Source organism: Centruroides sculpturatus, unplaced genomic scaffold (genome assembly GCF_000671375.1).
Source record: "Centruroides sculpturatus isolate CEXI.00-Female unplaced genomic scaffold, Cexi_2.0 scaffold1317, whole genome shotgun sequence".
Taxonomy (NCBI): Eukaryota; Metazoa; Arthropoda; class Arachnida; order Scorpiones; family Buthidae; genus Centruroides; species Centruroides sculpturatus.
This window is the reverse complement of record NW_019385532.1, coordinates 10618-35648: the sequence shown is the minus strand read 5'-3', so window position 1 is coordinate 35648 and position 25031 is coordinate 10618. Positions and strand designations below refer to the sequence as shown.

General features: G+C 32.9%; 1 protein-coding gene across 1 annotated transcript in view; it reads left to right on the top strand.

Annotated features, from left to right (window-relative positions):
* LOC111639884 (cubilin-like) overlaps positions 1 to 21846 on the top strand; it is a 210225-nt gene extending 188379 nt beyond the window's left edge. The window contains exons 47-50 of the mRNA XM_023385828.1: positions 6284 to 6474; positions 7415 to 7618; positions 14589 to 14732; positions 21647 to 21846. Of these exons, the coding sequence (XP_023241596.1) occupies positions 6284 to 6474; positions 7415 to 7618; positions 14589 to 14732; positions 21647 to 21846 (739 nt within the window). The remainder of the gene's footprint in view (positions 1 to 6283; positions 6475 to 7414; positions 7619 to 14588; positions 14733 to 21646) is intronic.
* Positions 21847 to 25031: the final 3185 nt, after the last annotated feature.

Below are 25031 nucleotides of genomic sequence, written 5' to 3'. Positions count from 1 at the left end.
CATAGCTTTTGCACATAGATTTTCTTGATTGATGATGCGATGAGATATAAATACTTTAGAAAAATTCTGTTCTCCCATTTTTTGTTTGAATAAGGAAATGACTCCCTTATTTTTTCCTGTCATTGCTGCCGCAACACTTCAGAAAATAATATTCAATTTAAACTAGACGAATTACATCGAAAAATATTTATTAATAATTTTTTCTAAACATCTCGCGGGCCGGATAGAAACTCTTTGCGGGCCGTAGCTGGCCCGCGGGCTGGGGGTTGCCCACCATTGAATTAGAGCATGTTGTGAATTAACTCCTGCCAGGCCATGGATAACAGCATTTCCTCTTTAAAATTTATGCATGTGTTGGTAGTGGAGGATATAAATATGTGCATAGCCTCTAGCCATTTGAGGTGTTCAATAGGAGGTGAATCGTGGAGGAGAATGGCCTGGGAGAAGTTCGCTACTATATCCGGATTGGTTACATACGTAGCAAGGGCCGTGGAAGTTCTTCCGTGCTGGATATCGGCTAGATGCTCTTGTATTCTGACCCCCAAAGACCGTTTAGTGGAGCCTATATAAGTCAGGTTCCTATCGCACCTTTGTCCTTCACGGGGATGCTATAGATTCCGGGGCGTCTGATGGGGTTAGGAGCTTGCCTTTCCATTACGTAAGAGGTTGAAGATGGTGGGACACCTCCTAAAAGCTAGACGTAGCTGACGTTTGCTGGCAAGCTTAGCGTATAGAGATTTTAGATACAGATTGTATGTGATGGCGATACGCTCTATTCCTTCCAGACGGCCGTCCTCGACTTGGTCCGATTCCTGCGCACTCTCCGAATATATACGTTGCTGATGTTGTATTAGCCTATGTATATGTTTGTGATACCCGTGTTGGGCGGCAATGCGGAGTATGTAGGCTAGTTCAGTATCCCGAGCCTGGATGGTAGATGAATGTGTAAAGGCTCTTCTGATTAATGCTCTAAAGGCTGCAGTCTTGTATGCGCCTGGATCACATGACCCGGTTGGAATATATGATGATGTGGATTAAGGTTTATGATATACCGACGTATTGATTCCCGAGGTATCGACCTTAATGCTTATATCCAGAAAGTGTACTTCTGATGGGTTAGATTGCTCTAATTCCAGAGTCAACCCATACGGATTATTGTTGAAAGAATTGACAAATGTTGTAACATCTGGTGTTGTTTTCCAGATAATGATGATGTCATCTATATACCTCCTATATAATTGGATGTTGTGGAGGTATTGAAAGAGGACCTTGTTTTCCAATTGCCGTACCACCATTTCACATAGGTCCCCAGAGACCGGGCTGCCCATGGGGACCCCTTTACTCTGTGTGTAGATCTTGCCATTAAATTGGAATACTGAATTATAGCAAATTAGGTGCACCATTTCTAGCACTTGGTTGTGTAAAGTTCGGTCCCCGACAATACGAAATAGGATGTCTCTGAGTGTACAGAATGCTGGAGGGAGCTCAATGGAGGGGTAGAGAGATTTAAAGTCCAACACGGTGAAGTAACAGGGTGAAGTGACATTTCTCAACTGTGCTATAAGCTCCATAGAGCTAGAGATGGTATACGGGTAATCTTCCAAGTGTGGAGTAAGAAGGGTGTGGATGGCTTTCTCCAGCTTACGAGTAGGCGCCCTAGCTTTATCGACTACCGGGCGGAGCTGTTGGCCTGTTTTATGAGTCTTCGCAAAGGCGAACAATTTCGGGACGTCGGGGGAGTCAACGGCCACGTTAACAAGCTCTAAGCGTTTAGCTAGATTGGTGCAAGTGAAACACTTGACCCTGGAATGAAGCTTGTCGATAAAACTTTCCTCCACTCTCTCGCATTGGGTGAGTGAAATGTATTCCTGTAGGCTCCTTTCATAGGTGTCCCGTTTCATGAGAACCGTGGTATTGGTTTTATCCGCCCTGACAAGAGTGATGTTATTTAGTTTCATCCATCTGACTGTACGTCGAAGTTTGTTTCTCAGATCCACAAGCTTTGAAGACTCCTTAGAATTTCTGATCTTCAGAATGGCCATCCAGCGATAGTACTCCTTTTGTCTTTCCGTTAGGTCCCGTAAGAGGATTTCCAGATCCGGGATGAGGCTCTTCGTGTCAGTCTTTCGAGGGGGTAGTGTGAACACCGGACCAAATTTGAGGACTTCCACTACAAAGCTCGGTAGGTTCAAGTCGTCCCATACAATAAACGGGAAGGACGGATGTTTACGAGTCTTGGGGACCTGGAATCGTAGAATCCACTGGAATTTCTTCCGGTAATGCCTCTTTAGATTGGTTGATAGCCTCTCCTGTATGTTGATTATCCTGGCATTCTGTATTGATAGAATTTCCGGGTTGATCTGGAACAATGATTCTTCTATTTCCACGAGTTTAGATAATTTGGAATATAGTTGTTTCCTGGTGTAGCGTATGGCTCTGTTCAAGCACAACATCCTCACCCTACCAAGGAGAGGTTCACTTCTGGGTGGGAAGTGGATCCGGAAAAACGACATGGGAAAGATACCATTCTTTTTGCAGTCTAAGAGAAACTGAAGACGGGCTCTGGCCTTAGTTAGGGCCACGACCGTACTGCGGTATATTTTAGCTGGCATTACTAATCAATACAAAATAAATTCACTATTTATCACACCGGATTGACAAAAAATTTTACACACCTGAACCATTTACGGTGCGATCACGCAAAAAATCGGTAAACAAACGTTTTCGAACTCCTTCTGGGCTCTGATTCAGGTTCCAATCAGTTTCTATAAAGACGTTCGAAATTTGTTATATGTAGAAATTCGTTCGATCATGTCGTTTAAAGCTTGAAATTTGAGTTGTAGGTTCGAATGGATTCACACAATCCAAGTTGCGCATGTGCGACCAGATCGCCCATCGGACTTTGATGGGTGAAATTAGAGCGTGTTGTGAATTAACTCCTGCCAGGCCATCGATAACAGCATTTCCTCTTTAAAATTTATGCACGTGTTGGTAATGGAAGATATAAATATGTGCATAGCCTCTAGCCATTTGAGGTGTTCAATAGGAGGCGAATCGTGGAGGAGAATGGCCTGGGAGAAGTTTGCTACTATATCCGGATTAATTCACAACATGCTCTAATTTCACCCATCAAAGTCCGACGGGCGATCTGGTCGTGCATGGGCGACTTGGATTGTGTGAATCCATTCGAACCTACAACTCAAATTTCAAGCTTTAAACGACATGATCGAACGGATTTCTACGTATAACGGATATCAAACATCTTTATAGAAACTGATTGGAACCTGAAGCAGAGCCCAGAAGGGGTTCAAAAATGTTTGTTTACCGATTTTTTGCGTGATCGTACCGTAAATGGTTCAGGTGTGTAAAATTTTTTGTAAGAAACATATATTGTTGGAAAGAAAAATTTAAAAGGAATCAGAAAAGCCCAAAATGAATAATGCCAAACAATGCAAATTATGTAGAGCATAAGAAAACTGAGTGCATCAACTCTGATAATAGATGTTGACATGAAATGTAATAACCAGCAAGACATTCATTTACATCTTATCCTTCTTCTAATCACACAAAGATGGATTTATGCCTTATACAATTGTGATTTTGTCCTGTACACAACCCTCCCAAGTTTTTGACCTGTGTGACATTTGGTATACCCATTGCAGTCAGTTGATGCCATAGGGGAGGCATAGAACCATCAGTTGGCTTAACGATATTGTGTACAGGATATTTTGGACTGCATGGCAGATCTCTAGTAACAAATTATTTAGAAATTAATTAAAAATAATAGTAAAAAAATAGCCTAATTTTAGTCTAGCAGTCTTTGACATATTTTCAGACATATTTAAGTTTTTTCTTCAAGTGATCTCATCAAAAAACAAAAATAGAATGTACTGTACTGTACATTCTAAATACTTAAATTATTATATGTAAAAAAAAATTGAAATATTCTATAGTTTTAAAGAGAACATTACAAAATGTGTCAAATGTGTTAAGAAAGACACATAAATTAGGACTGTGTGACACATACAGTTCTATCACCATTACTGAAATTCTAGACAGAAGTTGAACTGTTTTTGTATATTTATTTGTAAAGCAAAATTTTTTAAATGGATAAATTTTACTATTATTATTTTTTTTAGCAAAAACATGTCCTTCTGTTTTACTCCAACAATTAAGAGGAGTTTTTAACTAATTTATGAAAATTTCCCAACTTTGAATTTATCTGACACCATGTTATCTATCAACCAAACAATCACCTTAAACGATTGGCTATAAATCAGCTATTACAGTAGAGTCCCGAAAACTCGGCCTAATGTGGATTGAAGGGTGTCCGAGTTTGTGAAAATGCCAGGTTATCGGGAATGGGGTTAAAAAAGAATAAGTACGAGTGTTTCCTCAGAAAATACTGTACTATACAGTACTTGTATGTATTGTTTGCTTGAGAGTATAACAGAGAATAAACTGCCCAAATACTCTTAAACAAAGGAAAGTACAGTACATACTTTTTGAAGGCATAGAGCCTTTACTACATGAAAATGAAAATTAATGAATACATAGTGTACAGTAATTTACCTGATAAGACAGACCTCAGAAAAATACTTTGAGGCCTAAAGCTGTCTATAATGAAAATTAACTAGGGGATTTTTTGCCCTGCCAGGGTGTGGCTGAGTTATCCGGACTGCTGGGTTATTGAGTGCTGAGTTTTCAGGACTCTACTATATTAATTTATTAAGCATTATAAATTGCATTATCTATACAATGCAATTTAAAATATTTTGAATTTAAATTTTATTTATTTAAAATTTTTCAATTTTGTCTTATGTGAGTGAAGAATTTATCTATTTGGACAAAAATACTTTGTTTTATTAAATTTATTATGTTTATCTTTGCAATTTCATTCTTATTGTAATTATTATACAAAAAGATCCAATTTACTGTAATTTCTTCACCCAAATAACAGTAAACATCAAATATCTGATATCTGATGTTGAAATTTGACTTATTTTTTAACTAGTTAAAAAATTGCAAGCACATAACCACTGCTTTAAGCCTGAGTAATAGTACCATTCATGAGTCAAATTTCAAATGATACTTTTGAATTTACTGTAAGAATTTTTATTGATGTTAAAACATAGCTGAGGGTCAAACTTTTAGACTTAAGCTTTGGTCAGTACAAATGTGCTTGTATGATGGAATCTATGGATTGATTGGTAACATCGTGGAAATTTCATTCAAAGAAAGAAATGCATTTGTAAATTTTTTTATACACATGGATGGGTCTTGTAGATTATTTTACTTGCCTACACAAAAGACACCTGTTTGATTCCTAAGCAACATATTTTAGCTGTAATGCCATTTCCTACAGAGAACTCTTCAGTGTGACAGTACAGCTATCCATAGTCAGTACTGTCAAATGTTGATAAAATCTTTAACTCCACAATCTAGTTATTTTTTATTGGCCTGGAAACTGAAAATTACCCATTTTGCATAGTCTTGGAATCTCACATAGTAAATATACCTGTTTATACCACTTCTTTTTTATTATGCACTGTGTGTGTCTATATTGAAAAAAAAAAAACATGCAGCTGGAATTGTCTGGTTATCAGGCATGGTCTTTGGCAATGGGGCACCAGTTTAAAAACTAGTTTATGGTGGCAAAACCAATACCAATGCAAGTACCTCTATAGCCTCTTTGCATAGTTTTATGAACTATATGATTGATTCTACTCATGCCCACCAGTGGCTGAGTGGATAAAACCACTGAACACTGGTAGTTGGTCATGGGTTTGTGCCTCATCAATGGGCTGGCCATGTGGTGTTTTTCAGGTTTTATATACATCAGTAATGCCTAAATAGAGGCCAGTTTCCCATAAAAGACCACCTGGGAGGCATTCTTCCATTGGCAGATTGCCCACGTGTCACATTGCTTTAATCAAATCAAATAAAACCAACAATTCTAGTCACAAATTCTACACTTATCATAGGAATACAAGCATTCAAAACAAACTCTTAAAGTATAAGAATTTTGTTTCTATTAGCCTGTAATGAAACAAAACAAGGTTACTCTAGAAATCAAACTGTTTTTGGAGTATAAAAGGAGGAGTATTTTAAATGGCATTTGTATTGGATAATAAATAAATAAATTTAAAAGATGGTCTTATATTATAAAATATGTATACATGCTGTTTTATTATTAGTTTTTCATACTTAAATGTCTTTACTGAAACTTTTTGGTATGCTTTTCTCAATTAATGATAATTCAAGTTTAATTTAATATTTTCAGATGTCATTTTGAAAATAGAACAGAATTTCTTATGATTAGAGATGGAGGAACAATGCATTCTCCTGTTCTAGGAATTTATTGTGGAAATTATTTACCAGAAACAGTATATGCTACTGGTAACATAATTTTTGTTCGTTATGTTACATCTGGTGAACATCCACATTCTGGTTTTAGTGCAGAAATTCACACTGGTAAGAAGTTTATATTAAAATATAAATATACATATATAAATAAATAAGGATGAACTAGTTACTGTGGTTACTAAGCTAAATTAAGCACATTTCCTCAATATTTTATTTCAACCTCTTTTCTTCAAATTTGAAGAAACCTCCAATTTTTACTTAGAGTACAAAATGTCTAGCATTTTTTTTCATGTTTGTCTCTCTCCTTGTTTCTTTACACTTTCACCTGTTACTTTTCTGTCCCAAGCAAGCTCTGTGGACATATGCACATCCAAACCACTTTTCTCACCTTCTAGGTGAGTCTTCTTGAACACTCAGCATATGAACATTATTAAATTTATGAATTAAAGTGTTATAGTAACTTAACTAAGCCTAGCCACTTCACTAACCCTAAAAACCAATACCTTAACACAGGCAGGACACTGCTAAACTAGTATCTCCATGCTACTGTTTCATCCTCTGGTAAATATCAGCTGGATTTTCATTTTCATTGATTAAAAATCAGACAACTGCATGCTGTTCTTCTTTGGAGCATATCTATAAGGGCAACACCATTAAGGTGGTGTACCTGCACATGCAAAATCTGCATGCTTGAAAAGACATCTCAAATTTATAGCTTTCCAATGAGATTTAAAATTTTCCATGTTCATATAAAGGTTACTTTTTGACTCACCCACATATTACACACTTGATATCTTTGAAATTTTTGAGTATGTTTTTGATTTTATGACATCATAAAAATACAAAACTTTTTATTAATAAGCAAAATAATAATAGGTTAATCCTAATTATTGTTAAAAACAAATGTAAAAATTATTATACATCTGTTTGATATAAGTAACTTTGTAGAATGAATTACTTACATAAATGCAAAACATCATATTTAGAAAGTATAAAATCTTTAGTTATTGTAAATTTTTATCTAACATACTAAAACTTATTCTTACAGCTGAATGTGGAGGATTACTTTATGGACGTAATATCTCTATAACATCACCAAATTTTCCACAAAATTATAGTAATAGTCAAACTTGTGAATGGAATGTTTACATATGGGAATGGAGAATATTAAAATATCGTTTTGATGTTTTAGATCTTGCAGATACATCATGCAATAAGGATTTTGTTGAAGTCAAAGAAGAAAATTCAACAGGTAAGTTGTATCTTTTAATTTACAAAATATATAGTTTTAATATAGCTTAAATATAATTCAGAATTCTTCACCTAGAAAAATAGTAATAATTATATTAATTTCAAATTTTCAGTTTTTTAGGTATTCTCATGAAATGTTTTTATTTTGATGATATTAAATATAAAATAATTGTTTAGCATGAACTAAGAAATTGTTTAGTTTATTGATGAAACTATGTCTTGTGTATAAAATTGTGGTCCCGTCAACAGCAGGACACCTTACAGGTATAAAGGAGTACATGTCAGGAGTTGCAATTTGGCACAGAATATTTGGTGCCCAAATCATGTGTACATAAAAAAAAATCAGATTGTAGGTACTCGGGACTGAGAACCGAGTCAAAATAAAATGCTAAATGGCAACACTCTTTCTACACACAGGTGCTAGTGTGAGATTTGTGCATGCTTTGTTCATTGGAAAGTTGTAAATGCAAACATTGCGAAATTGAATTTTGACAAATGAATCTTTGAAAAAAACCCATTTACTGGTACCTGTCCCTTGTTATTCCTGACACATCTCTGGTAGTGACCTGCTGACCTTGAACAGTTGACCTGGGATATCTCATTTCAGCATCAGAACATTTTTAAAACTAAATAGCGCTAGTTGTTATAATTTTATGTTAAAACTAATTTCTGAAATATAATTTGTTTTTGTTTTTACATGTATTAATATATTTATTTTGGTTGTACAAAATAAAAAAATAATTTCAGACAATACAATAGCCACGATTATTTGTTCAAAATCAGGAAATTTTTGTTAGGCATCAATAAAAATTCAACTTGGAGCAATATATAATAGAGAGGAATTTTGACATTGTATAGTTTAATTTCACCGAAAATACATTGTGGATGACCTCATGGTCATGGCTACAGCCGAGCCCAGCAAAGTTTGAATGATCACACTCAAAACCAGCAATATCAAAGAAAATTGGAAACTGAGAATGAGACCTGCCATGATTTAGAGACTCACTACTAAATGATCCCACTTGTAGTGAGTCTCCAAGACAGTCTTGTCCTAAAAATGGCTTTGCTGTTTTATTTGTTTATTTATTAACATGGTGTTAAGTTTTGTGAATTTTTATATGGAAGCTTGGTAGATGGTAGATGCAATAAATTATTTAGAACTGTTATAAAACTACAAAATATGGTTGTCTGCTTAAACACGAAAAGAAACTATCACAAAAGGCATTAAATACATATAAATACCGCTTTATTCGCTAATGCTTTTGACATATTATAAGGCAGATACAAACTTGAATAAATATTTTGAACAAGCTTTCCAAATTAAAAATGAATGGCCTTAGTCCTTTAGAACAAAACTATAATTAGAATAAATAAACGTAAAGAATTTAAATTAAAGTGTGCATGGTGGCTACATGCATGTGCCATAATGTGTGGATTAGGCATTGTGAGCAGAGCTAGAGACAATGTTTTAGTCTTTCATATAAACTGACCCATTATTGCAGGTAACTCAAATGTGGGGGAGTTACATGGATTTAATAATATGGTAAGGAGGACCTCTCAAACATACACCAGGCTCTTCTGATCACAATACCTGAGCATCGCCACATGGTCCCACAGCAGGGTGTGTTGGCATTGTAACGCCATCCTTGATAGCTCAGTGTCACACATGCCTACCTTGATGGAATGTTGCTGTTCAAAGGTGTGGCAAGACAACATTCTAGTTGTCGCTCCTATGTAGTGGGTGCGAATGCCAGATATTGTTTTTTTCTAATGGGATAGAGTATACACCTGACTTCTCTAGTATGGAACCAGCATCCTGGTCATTGCATAGAAGTCTCCTGAGACTTGGTCATGTGGTGACCAATGGAAGTAATGCATGTTGTCTAAAAATATGGCATTACTTCTACCGGTCACCCTGCCTTATGACTAATGAGGGGATGGCATGACATTGGAGTCACTGATTTTGATCAAACTCAGTAAAGTTATAGTGCATCCCCAACAATTGACATTGTGATGTTCATGCGAAATTAGAGTTAACCACAAAGGTAGACAAGATATGATAACAATAAGATGATATGTTTTTGCAAGTAATTTATTTTGTGTTTTAATACAGATTCTTATTAGGGATTCTAATGTCATGGTACAATATGATATTGTGAGAATATGAATTCTTTTGGTAATTTTAAACAGCTTAAATCCTTATAAAATTATTTTTCCATCACTGTTTCCCTTATTCCTCCAGTTTTGTTGGGGTTAGCCTTTTGACCAGCAATGTGACTTTAAATGTCTTCAGAAGTTCTCCCCTCACACCAGGGGATCGTTCAATTTTAACATAAATACAAGGTGCAACTAAGTAGCCAATTAACGTTGACAACCACCTACCTGTTACTGTCTAGAGAGTAACCAAAAGGTCACTGACGAGGATAAAACAAACTCCTGTGCTCCCCTCTAAGTTCAATTGAGCCGATGAGAAAGTCAATCTAAATGACCAAATAAGGCAATGAATATTACTAAGGTGGTGAGACATATTCTGACCTTAGTCACCTCCCATCATTAAATCAGGGAGTTTGACAAATTTACAGTGAGAAGATGTCAAATTACGGAAAGAAGGGATAATAAATCTAAAGAGACATTCGTTTTTGACAAGTAACATAAACACCACTGGACACAAGTCAAGCTGGTAATTGCATTAGATTTTCTTCCCCCAATACTTCCTCTCCGGGACTTGTATAAAAAGGGATCACACCCACACCTCGGGGTGATCGCCAGGAAGGTACTCTGTGACCTCTGAACTCTTCAAGCCTACTAATCTCCACTCGGGTTCTTCGCAGTTTCTGATCGCCACTGCAACCGAGGTAAAGACAGAAAATTTTTACTTCCCTCTCTCTCAGTTTAGATTAGATCGTAGGAAGTTCATGGAAAGATGGACAGCGGCTGTCTATTATTGTCACAATGTGGATTTCTTAGTGTTATTATTTTTGCTATTTTTCTCTTGATTGATGTTGAAGGTATTTGAATGTATACATATCATTTGTTAATAATTAAATGATTTATTCCTAATTTTAATAATGTGTCATCTTTCAGTATGACCGATACCTCGTCATGATCTCACTACCCCTCCCACTCATTTAACCGAAGCCATCCCTGATAAAGAAGCCAGTAAGTGGGGTGGAGCTCACCGCTCCAACCTCCTGCAGTTCACAATATTGTAGAAAATTATGGCACAAATAAAAGTTTGGTAAATCCAAAGCATATATATCCCGATCACGACAGTATGATCAAACCCAAAATTATAAAAACTAACCTTATATAATAACTTACCACTAATGATAAAAAAGGATAGATTTAAGAGGATATAAGAAATAATATATAGTAGAAGTAGGGATACCCGGGGTTTTTCAGCATATTTCACTATGCCTATTTGTTGTGTGGGATGCCACACTTGATTCTTATATAGATGGTCCGTTGTTATCTTCTTCAATAAANAAAAGGATAGATTTAAGAGGATATAAGAAATAATATATAGTAGAAGTAGGGATACCCGGGGTTTTTCAGCATATTTCACTATGCCTATTTGTTGTGTGGGATGCCACACTTGATTCTTATATAGATGGTCCGTTGTTATCTTCTTCAATAAAATTCTGTTCTTATCCTCTTTTCTTATACTTAGTTTTTTTTCACTGCCTCATTGCCATAACGATAAGACAGGATCCTTTCCTTAGACTTCTTTCTAAAATCTATGGTCATTGCTAACATGACCTGGAGTGCTCTACACCATGTCCGTATGCTTTCCAGTCTTGGCAAAGAATGTCTTGCCTGTTGTCTTTTTTGGCCTCAGGGTCTTGTTCTCTTCTTTGTTCACCTTATTTCTTGGAACTGGTCATTCCACCTAAGCAAAAAGGATTATGAAGGAAAGTTCTAGAAGGAAGGAGAAACATAGAACAAAGAAACTAAAAGTAACTTAAATTAATATTTACAATAAATATGTCATACAGCTACAACGTGTACCAAGCAGTAAGGTCCAAAATTCAAAATTAAATGAGAAAATTAAGGTTGAAATTTGGAAATCACTTAAACCCTTTAGAATTTCCATCATTTATAGTGTGACTGGTGGCTCGGTGAGAGTGTGCCAGTTGTAATTATGAGGTTGATTTTTTGAATCTTGTTGATATTAATGTTATTTTTTTTCTTAAAACTATAATTTTCATTTTATTCTTGATACTTTTAAATTTATTATACTATCTGAAAGAAAAACTGATTTATTTTTAGAAAACTGCAAATGCACAATAAACAGGGTAAATTTTATCAGAACTGAAAATATTCATGAATGATTTTATCATCAATTCTAGTTTTGATATTTATGTATACAAATGAATAGTNAGAAAAAAACATTTAAGTTATTCTTTCGGTAATTCGGTAATCGAATATATATATATATATAATTTGAATCGCTAAACTATAAGTGCAGTGTGTTTTACAATATTATTGCAAACAGATATAGTCAATTATTTTATATACATATTTATTATTTTAATTTTTATAAATTATTTTATTTGATGCAATGTGACATGCTCAGAATCGATTAATTACTGTGGCGCGTTAATCAATAAGATGGCAGGACTCGATTCGATTACACTTACATTTGAGATGTTTATCAGAGTGTGTTATTTTAATGCAAATTTTATTTTTACTGATATATATGCTCGACTACGATTATATTTTCGATTTCTACATTTTCTCTACTATCTAAAAGTATAAAATACTCATGGGTTTAAAAAAACAGATTTTTTATTTATATTTTCTGTAATTTCATCTGTAAATTCAAAAGACTAAACTTATCAAATACAACTTTATCTTAGTGACATCAGATTTGTTAAATTTCATAGGATTGTATTATTTTTCAAATTCAGCATAGTAAAGTTTTGTTTATTTTCTCCTGCAAAAGTAATAGACTCTGCTCTCACTGTGAAGTACAATAAATAAACTGCTAATTTTTTTANTGACTCATACAACGTGGAATTCATATAAAACAGAATAATCAACAGTGTTATAGGGGGATCGACTGTAGTAATTAATTTCTTTTTATTTATTTATTTTATATTTGCAGACTAAAAATTTACAGGTCACAAGGTGTCAATTAACTACTATGGCCCGCGGAAAAAACGTAAAATTTATTCTGGCCATGTTATAAAAAAGGTTGCCCACCCTTGCTCTACACCATGTTTGTATGCTTTCCAGTCTTGGCAAAGAATGTCCTGCCTGTTGTCTTTTTTGGCCTCAGGGTCTTGTTCTCTTCTTTGTTCACCTTATTTCTTGAGACTGGTCATCCCACCTAAGCAAAAAGCAGGAAAGTTCTAGAAGGAAGGAGAAACATAGAACAAAGAAACTAAAAGTAACTTAAATTAATATTTACAATAAATATGGCATACAGCTACAACGTGTACCAAGCAGTAAGGTCCAAAATTCAAAATTAAATGAGAAAATTAAGGTTGAAATTTGGAAATCACTTAAACCAGTGAATATCAAAGTGGGGGTCGCGACTCCCAGGTGGGTCGTGAAAAATATTTGGGGGTCGCAGAAAAATTGATGACAGATCAATTTTTTTTCAAATATTTTATAAATTTACTATAGATTCAAATTTATTATACTATCTGAAAGAAAAACTGATTTATTTTTAGAAAACTACAAATGCACAATAAACAGGGTAAATTTTATCAGAACTGAAAATATTCATGAATGATTTTATCATCAATTCTAGTTTTGATATTTATGTATACAAATGAATAGTTTCTATTGCACAAGTAAATTTAAATAGCAATAATGTTCAAAACAAAAATGAAATACAAGTCAACCCCCCCTATAACACTGTTAATAATTCTGTTTTATATGAATTCCATGTTGTGTGCCAGGCTGTGAAAGGCTCACGTATTTGTAAAATCTAAGTAACTCATACAACATGGAATTTATATAAAACAGAATTATCAACAGTGTTATAGGGTGGGTTGACTGTATTAAAATATAGATAAATATTAGTACATTAACTAAAGTTAAGCATAATTCTGGCAAGTATAAAAGAATGACATATTATTAATAAAAGTGGGTGAACCATTAACAAAAAATAATAAAATACTAGAATATTTAAATACAGCAAGTACTCATTTAACATTGTTGATAAATTCTTAGAAAACAGAATGTTAAGCAAAACAGTGTATAACGAAACCAATTTTTTCATAGGCTAAATGATATAAACAATATATATTGATAATTTGGTTAATATTATTCTAATTGAATCATGCTTGCAACCTCCAGCATTTATTTTGTATCTCATAGAATTAATTTTATTGTTTATAAAAAATTCAACAACAATAATTGTAAATGATTACAAATATATGGTACTTTTATCTTTTCACAACATTATAATGAAATGATATTGAGGACTTACTGTACATTTTAATATTTCATATAGAAAAAAAGGATTATAAATCATTTACTCTAGACAAAAATAAAATAATATATAAACAAATTACTGAATTCATAATATTGAAAAAGCATTTGATTTTCTTTTGTAATTTATATCTTTTTATTGACATTGATTTCCATTTCATTAGTATCAGAATGTTCAATATTTCTTGAACACTTCTGACAGAAATGAAACATCAGATATTTCCAGAGAAGAAATTAAAGAGATTTGAGATCAGATGAATGGCTATTTGTTTGGAAATATTTCGCTTAAAAATTTATTTGTATTTTTATGAAATTTTTCCATTTTGTATGTTATAGAAAATTCATAGATTTAAAGCATAAAAGTTAAATGGATTAATACAAAATAAATACAGACAGTAATAAATATATTTATAAAAATATTATAAATTATAATATAGTTTAAAAATGCTTTTTGTTTTGTCTTTTATTTTATTTTATAGTCTTGATTATTTTAAATAAACTTAACATAATTTTGAAAATTTTTCTAGGATATCTTTTGGGTACTTATTGTGGTAGGTCCAATACTTCAATTGAACATGGCTCACAGAGTAATAAAGCATATATAAAATTTCAAACTGATGCAACTGCAACTGCAACTGGTTTTAAGATATCATTTTGGAATGAAATACCTGGTAATGTCATATATTATTTATTTTATACTATTATTGTACTAATAAAAATAAGCTGTATAATATAAATAGAATTCTTGATAATATTTGCAAATGTATTTATTTAAAAAAGTAATCAGAATAACAAATATTTCATTTAGTGTNGTAACTGGGATGATATTAGGTGGAACTTCATTGGATGCCCAGTTGGGGTCTAGTTCTTGGCAGTGCCATCTGCGGATCAATTTACATGTGATCCCAGGATAACCATATTCTTTGGCTATGTATAAATAATATATGAAATACCTGGTAATGTCATATATTATTTATTTTATACTATTATTGTACTAATAAAAATAAGCTGTATAATATAAATAGAATTCTTGATAATATTTGCAAATGTATTTATTTAAAAAAGTAATCAGAATAACAAATATTTCATTTAGTGTAATAAGAATTTTTAAGTTAGCAAATTTATGGATAAAAAATATAATTTACAAATCAAGTTTTACAGACAGAAAATTATATTTATGGAAATGTGTGCTTTATGTGCTTTTTTATACTTCATACATTTTTTTCCTGTTCTTTGTTCATTTTCCCTTTTAGAACTATTTTATCTCCTTAATTCTTATTTCTTGATGGAGGTGAGGGCCACTTCCAGGAATAAACAGTATAATGACTGAGAGGTTACCTGAGGGCATATGAGGTGAAGAAGGGTCACTTTAGACCTGGTGCTTGATGAAAGTGGTTGAACCAAGGACAGGTGTGTGAAGTTGTTTGGTACCCTAGTATATGGGTGAAGTTGTAACTTCAAGAGAGAATATTTGAAATTCCTGTTCCAAAATTAGTGTGGGATTCAATATCAGCTTGCCCAGTTGTGAGTTTCATATAAGTGATTGATGGATTGGTATATCAATATATTTTCTATCAACTGGATAATTAGACAAGAAGAAAAACACACCTTCAAAAATCCAGCAAAGAAATTTACTAATAAAAACGTTTTTGATCAGTTTAATTCTGGTTATCGTTTATTTTTAAACTTACGATCTATTTTTGCATTCTATTTCATTGTAACTGAGGAAAATCAGTTAAACCAATTGAAAACGTTTTTATTAATAAACTTCTTTGCTGGATTTTTAAAGGTGTGTTTTTTTTACTGATGGATTGGTGATCAAAATGCTCAAGAACCGAGGAGAAAAAGAAGAAAGTGTGAATTTTGTGCAAGTAGTTCCACATGGCCCATCATGACAACGAGAACTAAAAGATGTTCATAGTACTCTGCTACCATTGTTCTGTCTTATTCTGCCATCTTTACTACTTCTCACCCCTTATTTTCAATTTTCCATATTAGTGTAAATTTAGTATTGAGGGATAGTTTTAGGAAAATTATTATTGTAATAATTATTCTTGTTTATTGTATTAATTAATATTAATGCAATTGAATTTGTTGCGAGTCATTTATTAATTTTATACTTGTTCAGCTGATGATTGAATTTAGGGTTATGCTGGAGAAACTGTCCTAGAGTTGGCATACTTCATTGAACCTGTATATAGTTATATCATGCATTTTTATAACATCTACTGTGTGTTTAGTTTGTGGGTGTTTACCTTAGTGGGCTAACAAAAACCCTTTCATATCTCACAGTTATCCCTGATACACCTCATGTCCCACAGATATTTGATGGGAGAGAGATCTGGTGAGGCTACTGACCAGGGAAGGATGTGATTCTGTTCAGGTTGGTGAAAGTTTGCTGTGCAACATGTGATTGGGGAATTGTCTTGCTGGAAAACTGTTCCGGGTGAACCTGCACCAGCAGCCAAACCACAGGTCCCACAATTCATGTGATGTATTGGCTTGCTATCAGAATACTGGAAATGTGCAACAGGGCTGTCAACTAATTGATACCTCCTCAAATCATAATGCCTGGTGTGGGCTGGTATGATGCTTTGCAAAAAGAGCTAGCATATAGTGTTCCTCAGGATACTGCCAGGCCTGTCCACAGACAGAAATGGAATTCATCCATAAACAATACCCTATGCCATTCAGTGATCCAGTTATGATGATGACAATGCCATGCCAGATGTCAAGTGATTAATGGTGCCTGGTTTGCTGGTTGCCATGCATGCAACCTAACTTTATGCAACCTGTTGCAAATGATTTCAGTGGAAACAGATACACCCATTGATGGTGACAGGTGGCTTCAGATCAGGTGCTGATGGCATGTTTAGTAAATCTGTTGGTCTGTGCACTCTTGTCATTTGCTGGTGTGATCCACTCCCTCTTTGGCATGTTTGCAGATGTTTCTGTATTTGTCATGTCACACATGACTGGATGGTATTTATGTGGTGCTCAAATACACATGGCAACTTTGTGCATTGACAAACTGATGTCATGCAACTCCATGAACCACTCTCATTCTCTAGTTGTTAATTGGTGACATTCAGCTTTCTGTCATCTCTGAAGGCATTTATTACACTTCTTTGAAAGTTTGGCTGCCACAAACCATCACTGATAGCATTTATGGCCCAAGCCAGCTCTGATCTTTATAGCCTAAAACTATGCACCATAATGATCTGATTCAAATGCAAACTTAATCATTTAGATATTTCTGTCACCTCTACTGGTCCTGCAATGCATGCATGTTTTTTCATAATATTGTGATTTCACTTTTGAGGAGTATATTTAGTGTCTAGAAAAATTTATTAATTGCAAAGTGAAGGGCTATCTTATCAGAGTGATACTACACCGGGTTAAAGTAAACAACAAACATACTGGGGAGCCTGTTACCGGTGTGCTTCTTGGGAAAACAGAGTGTTTCAAACATTTTCAAACTTGGAAGTTCTTCTTCAGGTAACTAATGACTGTTAAACAAATGCAATTCAAATTAAAGTCAAATTGGAACACCATTCAGAATTCTATCGCGTGGATCGATGACATCATTCAGGCATGCGCCCCTTAAATGACTGTAAATTATCGTAAGTTCTTGTCTACAAGCACCTGCCATGCAGTTGACAGGGTGATTTCATCTTTATGGTTAATGAAATTATCTTCTTTGAGTGTAGCCATACAGATATAAAGAGCCTCTAGCCATCTAAGATGGTGTACATATTGTATAGTGAGGATCACTTTGGCTTGATTGAACAATGGTTCTACTTCTGGATCTGAGGCATAGATAGCTAGAGTGGTGGTGGGCCTCGCCTGTAGAATATCCACTGCGTGTTCTTTCATTCTCACTTCCAGGGAGCACTTGGTGGATCCTACATAGACCAGGCTTTTGTCCCATCTATGGTCCATAATCGGGATACTGTACACCCCCAACAGTTGTTCTTTGTTGGGGTGTCTTCTGTAAAATATCAAAAATTGTAGTGCACTTTCTATAGGCGATGTGAATATTCTTTTTCTTAGCTATCATATTGTATAGTGATTTAAGGTATGGATTGTATGTAACCGGGATGAAATTAGGTGGAACTTCATTGGATGCCCAGTTGGGGTCTAGTTCTTGGCAGTGCCATCTGCGGATCAATTTACATGTGATCCCAGGATAACCATATTCTTTGGCTATGTGTTCAATACGCCTCAGTTATGCCTTAAATCACTTTTGTTTCTGTTCCTGTTACTGGCTCAAATGGCAATGTTTTACTTGATTTGGCTCTTTTTCTAATGCAATTTTTTCTCTGTGCTTTCTTGTTTTGGCATGTGCAAGCAAACCTTTTTTGTGTGCAGTTAAAGATATTTTACAATATGCACAATAAGCATTCAGTGGGTCACTTGTTGGATCAAGAGCTAACCAAGCTAAAAATGAAAATTTTCAAATTAGCACAAATAAATATAAAATATAAATTGTTGATACTTACCTTTTAATTCTTCCAATTTCTCCCATGTTTTGCAGCATGGCTATGTGTATTTCTTTTGGTCACCATAATGGTATTGAATAATAGGAAAATTGTTTCTAACCAAGCCAAACCAAAACATAAATTACCATATAAAAAGTTTCAATTTATATTCATTTTTTCAATTAGTTATTTACATAACTATAAAATTTGTTTTATTACTTACATTTAAATATTTCCTGTAGTTTTAACAATTTAACATCAAAGATCAAACTCACAAAAGCTTGTAAAATCACATGTGTTATTTCTGGGTGCTGGCATAGACTAATTACTTAGCGAAGGTAAGTAATTAATCTATAGTGCTGGTTGACCCCATTTCAAGTGAAGCAGTGATAAAATTAAGAAATTCTCAAAGTAAATGCAAAATTTTAAGTTTTAAATGTAATCCCTAAAAATTCTCTATAGAAAAAAAATCATCCTAAATTTTTCCCTAAAAAAGTCTTCTCCCTAAATTTCCCCCTAGACTCAAAAGTAATCCCTAAATCTAGAGTAAAAAACCCTAACTTGGCAACACTGGTTTAAGGATGGGTTAAGAAAATTAAAATTTCTTAACCCATCATCATTCACTTGCACCATCAAATATAAGTTGCACACCCACATTCAATCTGGTACCAATTTAAAAAATTAATTAATGAAAATTTATCTTCGAAAAATCGGTATTTTTTTAATTCAGTTTCTCAATATGTTTATAGTCAAATTCAGTAAAGAATCTTAATTTTATTATAATTTATTGAAGATTTTAATTTTTTAATATTAGAAAGTAATTAGCATAAATTACAAGGTGTCATGTTTTATCTTCGTTCCTGTTCAAAGTTTATTGTCCTAGACATGTGCCAATGCATGTTTTTACTTCTACTGGAGTTAAGCTCTTATTTCAATCTTGGTTGCTTTGGTTACACAAGGTGGGGAGACAGGCATCACATGATCGCATACCTTACTTTTTATGACAGAAATTTCATTAGCTTGAAAATTTTATATTTTTTCTTGATTTTAATTATTATTAACTAACTTTTTTTGATGGATTCTGATATCTTTGTATTGTCTGAAGTTGAAGATATTTTTTTTTAATTAAGGTTTATACATTTATGTGTTTCTTGGATTTTTATATATAAATTATAATAAAATTCAAAAATTAATTAAATATTATCAGAAATGCTAAACTATAAGTGCAGTGTGTTTTACAATATTATTGCAAACATATATAGTCAATTATTTTATATACATGTTTATTATTTTTATTTTTATAAATTATTTTATTTGATGCAATGTGACATGCTCAGAATCGATTAATTACTGTGGCGCGTTAATCAATAAGATGGCAGGACTCGATTCGATTACACTTACATTTGAGATGTTTATCAGAGTGTGTTATTTTAATGCAAATTTTATTTTTACTGATATATATGCTCGACTACGATTATATTTTCGATTTCTACATTTTCTCTACTATCTAAAAGTATAAAATACTCATGGGTTTAAAAAAACAGATTTTTTATTTATATTTTCTGTAATTTCATCTGTAAATTCAAAAGACTAAACTTATCAAATACAACTTTATCTTAGTGACATCAGATTTGTTAAATTTCATAGGATTGTATTATTTTTCAAATTCAGCATAGTAAAGTTTTGTTTATTTTCTCCTGCAAAAGTAATAGACTCTGCTCTCACTGTGAAGTACAATAAATAAACTGCTAATTTTTTTATTACTTTGTTTTCAAAAACTCCCTTATCTGTCAGTAATGGGTTGAATAACTAACAAATGGGTTGAATAACTCAGGAATGTTTTGTTTCAGATTTGACAACTAGTATTGCCAGTAATGAATTCTATAATTTTATATTTAATAATTTAAAAAAATATATAAAATTACCAAATAAATGTTTGGGTCACAATTACTAAATGTTATTGCTACCTTATGAACAAAAATTTTAATTGTTTCAAAATTGAAAATATTAGATTTCTTTTCATACAACTGATTGCGAGACAGCAGAGCAATAACACTGAAGTGAGAAAATTGCATTGTGAAAAAAAGCTGCAATGACTTATTTGGAATGTATTTGGATTGGTTCTGCCATTGAAACCAGGAGAAAAAGATATAATGTATAGCATTGTGGTAAACGTTAAATATTCTACATAGTTATTTTATTAAATTGCAATTGTTGCACATAACAATTGCAAGAGTACAGTGCTCTCATGCTATGAGAGAATTTACTGCAGGTGGTGAAAAGGTATTGGTTTTTGTAAAATTTCTCTGAAAAAAGTCATAAATTTGAAAACTACTGTAGGAATCACTTCAGAACATATCAGTTGAGAAATACTAAAAAGCCCACACTTCAACTATTTTATTTTTAAGAAATTCAATAAAAAACCACCATGGATCTGCTGAAAACATACACGCCTCGATGCAGTTAATAAATGAAAATTCTTTAATTTATATATTACAATTGCTCGCATTTTTATATTCATAAAATTAAAAAAATACAAAAATTATATGGGGCATGGTGTCATAAAACTTTATAAAATTATTAAAAAATATGAATGTAAAAAATTAAATTATTTCTGGGTCAAATTTGAGTTTTTTAGAAGTTATTTGCTTTAAATAATGAGATTATAAGCAAAGAAGTGCCTGCACCACTGCTGCACTATTTTAAGTAACAGTGACTGGTGGGAAATTTGAAAATTGAAATCCAAGAACACACATGCTATAGTGCCAATTTGACACCAATTATTAAATAAAAATAATGAAACACTTTAAGCAAAAACTGAATTGTGCATCATAAAATTAAAGAAAAATTAGTCAGGTAGTAATTTTTTCAGATTTTTCAAACAATTGGAATTTTTACACTAACTAATTAAAAATTTATTAGTGCCTAATTGGCATTAGGTGCATGCCGACGGGTTAATATTTTTTATATTTATTTTTTATTATAATTAATTTAGTTGTAATATTTTCTATCATGTATCCATTTTTACCAAAATTTGTCATAAGAACACAGCTATTCATATTTATTGACATTGAATAATCTTAAATAGTAAATTTATATTTCAGCATGTGGTGGAGAATTGGATTTACCAACAAGTGTCATTACTTCCCCCAATTTTCCTCATGCTTTATCATTCAGAAGATATTGCCGATGGATAATTTCTGTAGAAGAAAACAGAAGGATAACTTTTACTTTCACACATTTTAATCTGAAAAAGGATGCTATCAATGGCACTTGTTTAAGTGGATTAAGAGTAAATATATAGAAATAAATTTTTTCATAAATTATTGCAACATTCTAATCTACACAAAAACAAAATAAAATTTAAAGAATTTTTTAAGTTTTAAAATAAAATTTAAAGAACTTTTTAAGTTTTAAATGATTAATATATTTTATTATTTTATGTTTATATTTAGAATTATGTGATATAACATTTATGGTCTATTGACTTATCAGTTTACTGTAGTAAATACTTTAGGTTATTAAGTTTCCATACAGTGAATTTATTTATATTATAAAATATAAAATTTGACGCTTCTTATTATTGTGTGAAACAAGCACAAAAAACATAATAATTTATATAATATATAAAACATATTTCATATTTTATATACTCAGAATATTCTCTACTAAAAATTGGTTATACTTAATAAAAACAACTCACTCAAACACCAATACAGATACAATATTTCAGTAAGGTTTATTAACAACTTTAAGGTTGCAAATATGATCATTTTATCCATTTAAAATGGACACCCTCAGGTAAGTTACAATATTTTACTCAGAATATTTAGAAATTTAACATAATTTAAAATTACAGTTTAAAACAGTTATAACTAAATTACATTTCAAATATAATAATAATCAAATGATAAAGCCTGATATAGTTCTAGCCTGATAAATAATATCATGCTAGAACTTGTTAATTAAATAATCTAGGTAACTATTTAGATCTTAATTAGACAATACATTTTCATGATTTTATGAATAACATTTTTTCAAGGAGAAGAAATAGATGAATATTTAGATTTGTTCATGTTGAAAAATCAATTTTAAAACNAAAAGTATATTTTCTTTGTTAACCTGTTTACCTTTTTTTACTTTTTTATACCAGTCTACAGACTCGGGATTTATTAAGCCTCCAAAAGTCAGAAACGAATGGAAAACTAGTAGTTTTCCGTGTACTAATGAATAGTACAATACGGTAAAAAATTCTTATATCTTATAGAATTTGCATATAAAAGAAATTTTGAAGTATATAATAATTTCTATAGACAAACAGATGGCATTAGCATGGGGTCAAAGATGGGGCCCAAACTAGCTGAATTAGTAATGAAAGATACTGACAAAAAAATACAAAACATTTCCAGTGTAAAAGCTTTAATGAGATATGTAAATGATTATTTATTGATTTTTAATAATTGAATAGCAAATGACAAAATAATTTNATTTTATCTCCTTAATTCTTATTTCTTGATGGAGGTGAGGGCCACTTCCAGGAATAAACAGTATAATGACTGAGAGGTTACCTGAGGGCATATGAGGTGAAGAAGGGTCACTTTTGACCTGGTGCTTGATGAAAGTGGTTGAACCAAGGACAGGTGTGTGAAGTTGTTTGGTACCCTAGTATATGGGTGAAGTTGTAACTTCAAGAGAGAATCTTTGAAATTCCTGTTCCAAAATTAGTGTGGGATTCAATATCAGCTTGCTTAGTTGTGAGTTTCATATAAGTGATTGATGGATTGGTATATCAATATATTTTCTATCAACTGGATAATTAGACAAGAAGAAAAACACACCTTCAAAAATCCAGCAAAGAAATTTACTAATAAAAACGTTTTTGATCAGTTTAATTCTGGTTATTGTTTATTTTTAAATTTACGATCTATTTTTGCATTCTATTTCATTGTAACTGAGGAAAATCAGTTAAACCAATTGAATACGTTTTTATTAATAAACTTCTTTGCTGGATTTTTAAAGGTGTGTTTTTTTTTACTAATGGATTGGTGATCAAAATGCTCAAGAACTGAGGAGAAAAAGAAGAAAGTGTGAATTTTGTGCAAGTAGTTCCACATGGCCCATCATGACAATGAGAACTAAAAGATGTTCACAGTACTCTGCTACCATTGTTCTGTCTTATTCTGCCATCTTTACTACTTCTCACCCCTTATTTTCAATTTTCCATATTAGTGTAAATTTAGTATTGAGGGATAGTTTTAGGAAAATTATTATTGTAATAATTATTCTTGTTTATTGTATTAATTAATATTAATGCAATTGAATTTGTTGCGAGTCATTTATTAATTTTATACTTGTTCAGCTGATGATTGAATTTAGGGTTATGCTGGAGAAACTGTCCTAGAGTTGGCATACTTCATTGAACCTGTATATAGTTATATCATGCATTTTTATAACATCTACTGTGTGTTTAGTTTGTGGGTGTTTACCTTAGTGGGCTAACAAAAACCCTTTCATATCTCACAGTTATCCCTGATACACCTCATGTTCCACAGATATTTGATGGGAGAGAGATCTGGTGAGGCTACTGACCAGGGAAGGATGTGATTCTGTTCAGGTTGGTGAAAGTTTGCTGTGCAACATGTGATTGGGGAATTATCTTGCTGGAAAACTGTGTTGGGTGAACCTGCACCAGCAGCCAAACCACAGGTCCCACAATTCATGTGATGTATTGGCTTGCTATCAGAATACTGGAAATGTGCAACAAGGCTGTCAACTAATTGGACATGATACCTCCTCAAATCATAATGCCTGGTGTGGGCTGGTATGATGCTTTGCAAAAAGAGCTAGCATATAGTGTTCCTCAGGATACTGCCAGGCCTGTCCACAGACAGAAGTGGAATTCATCCATAAACAATACCCTATGCCATTCAGTGATCCAGTTATGATGATGGCAATGCCATGCCAGATGTCAAGTGATTAATGGTGCCTGGTTTGCTGGTTGCCATGCATGCAGCCTAACTTTATGCAACCTGTTGCAAATGATTTCAGTGGAAACAGATACACCCATTGATGGTGACAGGTGGCTTTAGATCAGGTGCTGATGGCATGTTTAGTAAATCTGTTGGTCTGTGCACTCTTGTCATTTGCTGGTGTGATCCACTCCCTCTTTGGCATGTTTGCAGATGTTTCTGTATTTGTCATGTCACAAATCACTGGATGGTATTTATGTGGTGCCCAAATACACATGGCAACTTTGTGCATTGACAAACTGATGTCATGCAACTCCATGAACCACTCTCATTCTCTAGTTGTTAATTGGTGACATTCAGCTTTCTGTCATCTCTGAAGGCATTTATTACACTTCTTTGAAAGTTTGGCTGCCACAAACCATCACTGATAGCATTTATGGCCCAAGCCAGCTCTGATCTTTATAACCTCTACTGGTCCTGAAATGCATGCATGTTTTTTCATAATATTATGATTTCACTT